The sequence below is a fragment of the Capsicum annuum genome, unplaced genomic scaffold (genome assembly GCF_002878395.1).
Source record: "Capsicum annuum cultivar UCD-10X-F1 unplaced genomic scaffold, UCD10Xv1.1 ctg3002, whole genome shotgun sequence".
Classification (NCBI taxonomy): domain Eukaryota; kingdom Viridiplantae; phylum Streptophyta; class Magnoliopsida; order Solanales; family Solanaceae; genus Capsicum; species Capsicum annuum.
In genome coordinates, this window is record NW_025836553.1 from 57,921 (window position 1) to 65,627 (window position 7,707).

Below are 7,707 nucleotides of genomic sequence, written 5' to 3' on the forward strand. Positions count from 1 at the left end.
GACAGGCTCCAAACTGAACGCAGTGCTCGTCATTCTTGTTGCAGATAAGATCAGACAAATTATTATTTTGACATTAAGAGTTTCTTGTAGAGGGTGCTGAATCCATTTTGCAACTTTGGAGGCCTTGTAAGCACACAGAGGCTCATTTTTGTAAAGAAAATACTACCTACATAGTATATATGCTATCATTTTCAAAAAATATGGTGCTTGCTGGTTTTACCAATATTATGTATGCTTGTACCTTCCAATGCAACCTCCTGGCAAAAAAAATAACCACCAATAGTCATCGTTCAGCATAGAAGATTCTAAGATTGTCCTACTAGGAATTAGGTAAGTGCAAGTTCTTAAAAGGAAATTGTTTGCATCATTGAAGATCAGAAAGCCAGGTATACAGGAGATTAGACATGTTAAAGAAAAAATGACAGGTTTAATATTAGGAAAGACAGCAAAAACTCTCATTAATATATAAATGATGGATCCCAAATAACTTCAGAAGTTACACACAAAAGGAAAATGGTACAGAAACTAATTCCACCTTCATAATAACTATGTCTGTTTGATGTAAGCGTAAACATTATCAGGAAAGACATCAAAGACTCTCATTGACATATAAATAATGGATCCCAAATAACTTCAGAAGTTACACGCAAAACGAAAATGGTACAGAAACCAATTCCACCTTCATAATAACTGTATCTGCTTGATGTAAGCATAAACATAAAGAACATACTGATATACCAAAAAATTATCAAAATGTTCTACAGTGCATAGTTTTTTTTCATTTTTTGAAATTGAACGCAGTGCATAGTTTAAAAATGTTCAAACAACATTTAATGCGGTAGGTGAAGCATCAGGTACCAGAAGGAAAATTTTAAACATGGTGGAGGCAAATGAAATAGGGTATCTGAAAGAATGATCAGAGGGTAGGGTGGAACTCCCTCATAGCAAGTCAAATGAAGTTTAAAACTATATAAAGAAGATGAAACTAGAGGCTTCTGTATATGTCTCACATACTTGGCATAAACCATGTGTGAATGAGCACAACAGAATCAAATGTACTGAGACAAAGCAGGCATTTGATTGCAGATCAAGTGGAAGAGTCTGCCAACCGACCAGATTTAGGAGCAGCTCTGGTCCATGCACCATTTTGAGGTAAAGTTATATGGTTAAAATTTTTGACGTTACTTAATATATGCACAAACTAAACATGAAATGCCCAGTTAGACAAGTACTTTTTATAGCTACCCAATGACAACCTTAGTGAAAGAATACATCAATGAGATGTTAACTCAGTAAGCTTAATCAGCTTTCCCCTGCAAGGAATGAAAGTATGGATGACCCGACATCAAATATACGATTGTTATTGTACACACAATCTCCATACAACAGCAACAACATACCTGATGTATATTCGGGTAGAAAATATGCAAACCATACCTCTACCTCAGAGACGAAAAGAAAATGGTAGCACCAATCGTCCCTAAATACTTCATAAGATAAAAAAAAAAGCCAATACTTACAAAACCAAATGAAGCAAAAGAAGTTCATTGTCTTGATCACCAGCAAGTAAGAGAAATGCTTACAATTGGAGATTCAAAAAGGTTGCTAAACGAAGAATCAAACTTTCTATTTAAGAAGTATCAAAGGGGGGAAAGAATAAGAGTAAAACCAGTAAGTATACGAGAATTATGAACACTATAGTCAATGAACAAAATATGAATTGTATTTTGGCAATTTAGCATCCATCACTCCAACAGAGAATCAGGACTTGCAAGAAGATCGAAAGGTTTGCCTATCAAGTCTTTCAAGATTATGATTTGACACTCTTTCATAAGAAAGTCTTCGTCAAGGGTATCAACCTTCCTTTTCAACATGTTGATCTCATAATTCAATGGCATGTTCATCTCACTGTAGCTCTTAACTTCTTCCCACATAAAATCCCTCTCCTGAAACACTTTTGGTAGTATCGCCTTTATAACACCAAGTTCCTTTATGCATTCTTGCAAATCATTAGTGAGCTGGTTGATATTTTCGTCCTTTTTTAGCACCTTCCAGAATCAACCGTAAACCATGAAAAACAAGAAAGACACAAAGATCACCAATAACATTTCATCAGAAATTCAAAACAAACTCATAGCCTAGAAGTTCAACCAAATCATGAATCTTTTTTAACTGTTAAAATTCACAATAGATAACTCATGAACTTTTCCAAGAATTAAGTCAGATGAACGAGAAAACTTACCGAAACCCCTTCGGGTAACTTTACCACATTAGAGCACAATCAGATCAATAGGTTTGAGGATATCACAAAGTATATCATGTTCTTGGTTGGTTCAAGTTATTACACATTAAGACGATCGGATATTTCACAGAAGACTACCACATGCCAGCAACTCATGTATACAAGTTCATAAAGAAAATCGTGAACTTCAGATGGAACAAAGATGAACCTAAAATCAAACAGAAGTAGAAAGCTAATGCAGAGAGAGTAACGTGTGAATAGGCTATCATATATGAAGATGAGGTATCCAAAGTTAAAAAATAAAAACTATTTCGTTGCAACGAGATCTTAACATTGCCTGTTTACCTGAAGCTCGAGATATTTCAACTTAGGTGTGGCATAAGAAAGAGCGTCCAGTGCATTTTACACTTCACATTTGAGAATGCCGTTACCTCTAACTATTGCGGCTAGATCAGCCTGAAGTTTCTTTATATCCATCTCCTCGGAATAGAGCTTCTCCCTTAGCATAGTTGTTAGCAAAGTCTCTGATTTAAGCTCTTTAACCTTTTCCTAGTAGTTTTCCCGGACATAATCTCTATTGTCTTGAGCTACTCGATTTTCCACTTTTAACTGAGCAAGTTGCTGCCTTAGATTTTAATTCTCCTCTGATACTTGCTCTATTCTCTTAGACAAATCTTCAACGCATTTCTCCAAAAATGAGATCTTTATTCTATTATATACTTCCTTCTCATTAAATAAAGAGACTTTCCTTTGTAGAGAGGCATTCTGCTCTGCAAGCTCCCTCACCCTTTCACGGAGTCTATGTTGTTCAATTTGGTATTTCTCAAGTTTTAGAGATCAATCGCTGGATCTTCTATCCAACTCTTTTTTTAGTACTGTCTCTAATCTTTGTGTCTGTGAATCTAGTTCTGCCTGTAATATGCTGGCTTCTTCCTTAGCAGAAGCCCTTTCAGCAACTTGATTTCGTAGCATGCTTGAAACTTCAGAAGCCATTTGTACCTTCTCCTTTGTCAATCTTCTAATAGTCCGAATCAATACTGGAACGCTAAGGTCTCTGCCGAGAAGAAATATTTGTCATTACTTTGGACAAGTAAATGTAAATTAAAACATTAGTTTAAGTGTGAAAAAGGAAGCTACAGAAAAATGATATACATACCAGCTTGAATCACGACCATATTTCTTAGGATGAACTTTCTTACTGTGACTATGGGGAGATTTGCTCAGATCTGTGAAATTCTTTTTTCCTGACCCGCTGTCATAGAAGGATCCAGATGATAATGAAACACTCCTCCAAGAAGAAACTTCCTTGGACTCTAATGGTGGTGAAGGGGTCTTGTTTGCATCATTAGTTGATGATCGAAAGAAGAACAAGTTGTTCTTCATCATAAACAGCCACTTACAAATCATTATCCATTCATGAAAATACTACAAGTTATGAGACAAAGCAAAACATCTCTCTTTCTACGTGCTTCTTCTTCAACAACAATATACGTAACCCCTACCTTGGCAAGTAGAAAATTTATTTCCCATAAATCCTCGGCAAGGAAAGCAAAAACACGAGGATATTAACAACAGTAGAAAGTAAGAAAACAGAGGTATAGGATACAACAAGTAGAAAAGAAAAATATATACTAATACTACAATCAGAAGAGACATGACACGAAACTATTTACTACTAGTCTTCTACTGAAAATTAATAAAATACCCCACAAACAAATAGTACAAGAACAATCCAAAGAACTTACCAAATCCTTCTGATAATACAAATAATCATGGTAAATAATTAAAAAAAAAGAGAAATTACTGAATCAAAGAGTTGAAAGAGTAAGAGCCGGCAAAAGGTTGTCAGAATCTGTAGGATTCTTGTCATTTTTTCTTGAAATGTACAAATAGCAAAAGACTACAATGAAGAAAAATTTTTTCTGTGTCTTTCATTTATCATCATACAATGCACATATACAACTAAAAAGGATCTGTAAATTGCAAGTAAATATTTACAAGGATCTGTATATGGCAAGTGAATATTTATAAGGATCCATAAATATGGGAAGTGAATATTTACATACTCAAAATGAAAAACTTGAGAAATACCCATGAGAGAAAGAGAGAGAGAAGAAAAGTGTAACAAATAATTTGTGTTATTCAATGGCTATAAATAGCCATATGAGGTCAAATTTTCCATATAATAGAAATAAAATGTAAACTATAAATTAACTTTTTAAAATTAGCACACAAATTAACTTAAATTATGAAATTTAAGATATTTATTTTTTCAAAATTTAACTCTTCCATATAAACATCACTGAATTGATATAAACAATATTTTGAAACGTGATAATTAATTAAATAACCCAAAAATATTGTAATATTGTACTTCTTTTATCACTAGATCTTTTTTTAATACATAAGAAATACTAAAGTCATACAATAATCTCCTCTCTTTTTATAGTCAAAACTTACCATTTAAAAATTGTTTCATTTGAATTAATAAGATCATAGTGGATTATACAAAATCAGTTAATAAATGATATATATTTCCATTAAAAAAATAACGTACGATATAATTGTAATAAGACTACACAATCAACTAATTAATTTCACTTAATTAGATTAAATTTTATGATCATAATATATAGATTAAAGTTCCTTAAATTTAATGTTGAAAATTTCAAAATATATTTACGGCTAAAGTAGTAATCAATGTTCGTTTTTTTTTTTAATCAATATATGTATATCAATTACGAAACTTTGCATATATTTTTTATTAAAATAATTATCAATATTAACTGATTTCCCGTAATTTAATCTAATTAGTTTGATAACATTACAATTATTATTAATATTATATATTTGTTAACCATAATTTTCCTAATTTTATAGCTTGATTATATTTAATTAATCTACAGTTACATAAAAGACTCAAATATGGAAACAATTGATATTAATTACCTTTAAAATTTTAAAAAGTTAATCCCATGAATTTATCATATTCTTATAGTTTGATTTTATCAAATTGATATTAATTACCTTTATATTTTGGGAAGAATTTTTAAAAGATAATGATTATTTTTTTCCTAATTGCTAATTTATTTCTCAAAAATTTCATATAAATTTATAATTTGGTTATAGTTAATTAATTATTTAATTATCTTTATAATTTGCTAAAAACTCAAATAAGGTAACAATTATTTTTTTCTCAATCACAATTTTTCTTAAATTCAATCTTTTATTGTTTTACAAAAATAGTTCAAATTTAATTGTTTTGAGGTATGACATATTTTTGTCTATAAATCTTTTTTAATACATAAGAAATTCTAAAGTCATACAATAATCTCCTTTATCTTTATAATCCAAACTTACCATTTAAAAATAATTCCATTTAATTAATAATATCATAGTACATTTCACAAAATCAATCAATTAATTATTTGTATTTTTATTAAATAAATGATGTTCAAAATTGTTGTAATAAAACTATACAATTAACTAATTAATTTTAATTAATTAGATTCAATTTTATGATCATAACATATAGACTCAAGTTCTTTAAATTTGATGTTGTAAATTTTAAAATATATTTATGGCTAAAGTAGAAGATAGTGTTTGTTGTTTTTGTAACCAATATATGTATAGCTATTATGAAACTTTGCATATATTTTTTATTAAAATAATTGTCAATATTTACTTATTTCTAACTCAATTTAATCTAATTAATTTGCTAAAAATAAAATTATTATTAATTATATATATTTATTTACCATAAATCTGTCCTAATTTTATAGCTTTATTGTAGTTAATTAATCTACAATTACCTAAAGGGCTCAAATATGAAAATAATTGATATTAATTACCTTTTAATTTCGGTAATTCAATCCCATGAATTTCTTATGTTTTTTATAGATTGACTATATTAAATTGATATCAATTAACTTTTTAATTTTGGGAAGAATATAAAAAAGGTAACGATTATTTTTTTTCCTAATTACTGATTTATTTCTCAAAAAATTCATATAAATTCATAATTTGATTGTAGTCAATTAATTATTTAATTATCTTTATAATTTTCTAAAAGCTCAAATAAGGTAGAAATTATTTTTTTCTAAATTACGGATTTTTTTATATTCAATCTTTTTTTGTTTTACTAAAATAGTTCAAATTTAATTGTTTTGAGGGATGACAACTTTTTGTCACTAAATCTTTTTTAATACATAAGAAATGCTAAAGGCATACAATAATCTCCTTTCTTTTTATAATCCAAACTTACCATTTACAAATTATTTCATTTGAATAAATAAGATCATAGTAGCTTGCACAAAATCAATCAATTAATTATATGTATTTTTATATAAAAAATGATGTACGACATAATTGTAAATATTAATTGATTTCTATCTCAATTTTATCTAACTAATTTTATAACAATAAAATTATTATTAATATTATATATTTATTTATCATAAATCTATCCTAATTTTATAGCTTGATTATATTTAATTAATCTACAATTCCATAAAGGACTCAAATATGGAAACAATTGATATTACTTACTTTTATAATTTCAAAAATTTAATCCCATGAATTTCACATATTCTTATAGTTTGGTTATATCAAATTTATATTAATTACCTTTATGATTTTGGGAAGAATTTTAAAAAGGTAACGATTATTTCTTTTCCTAATTACTTATTTATTTCTCAAATTTTTTTTTATCAATTTACAATATGATTATTTAATTATCTTTACAATTTGCTAAAAACTCAAATAAGGTGACAGTTATTTCTTTTCTTAATTACGGATTTTCTTATATTCAATCTTTCATTGTTTCACTAAAATAGTTCAAATTTAATTGTTTTGAGGGATGACATTTTTTTGTCTATAGATCTTTTTTAATACTTAAGAAATGCTAAATTCATACAATAATCACCATTATTTTTATAATCCAAACCTATCATTTAAAAGTCATTTCATTTGAATTAATAAAATTGTAGTAGATTGCACAAAATCAATCAATTAATTATATGTATTTTTATTAAATAAATGAATGAGGTACTAAATTATTGTAATAAAACAATACAATCAACTAATTAATTTCAATTAATTAGAATCAATTTTGTGATCATAATACATAGACTCAAGTTCCTTAATTTAATGTTGTATGTAAATTTTAAAATATATTTAAAGCTAAAGGAGTAGTCAAGGTTCGTTGTTTTTTTTACCAATATATGCATATCAATTACGAATCTTTTCATATATTTTTTTATTTAAGTAATTGTCATCATTAACTAATTTCTAGTTCAATTTAATCTAATTAATTTGATAGCAATAAAATTATTATTAATATTATATATTTATTTACCATAAATCTGTCCTAATTTTGTAGCTTGATTATATTTAATTAATCTACAATTGTATAAAGGGCTCAAATACGAAAATAATTGATATTAATTACCTTTATAATTTTCGAA

General features: G+C 27.8%; 1 protein-coding gene and 1 long non-coding RNA gene across 2 annotated transcripts in view; both read right to left on the reverse strand.

Annotated features, from left to right (window-relative positions):
* Nucleotides 1-1,745: 1,745 nt before the first annotated feature.
* LOC107879291 overlaps nt 1,746-7,707 on the reverse strand; it is a 26,781-nt gene continuing 20,819 nt past the window's right edge. Inside the window, exon 2 of the mRNA XM_047402894.1 lies at nt 1,746-2,048. Within this exon, the coding sequence (XP_047258850.1) occupies nt 1,746-2,048 (303 nt within the window). The remainder of the gene's footprint in view (nt 2,049-7,707) is intronic.
* On the reverse strand, nt 3,118-3,487 carry LOC124891073. The gene is made up of 2 exons (XR_007049511.1): nt 3,399-3,487; nt 3,118-3,296 (listed from the first exon to the last, which is right to left on the reverse strand). It is a non-coding gene; the product is annotated as an uncharacterized LOC124891073 (long non-coding RNA).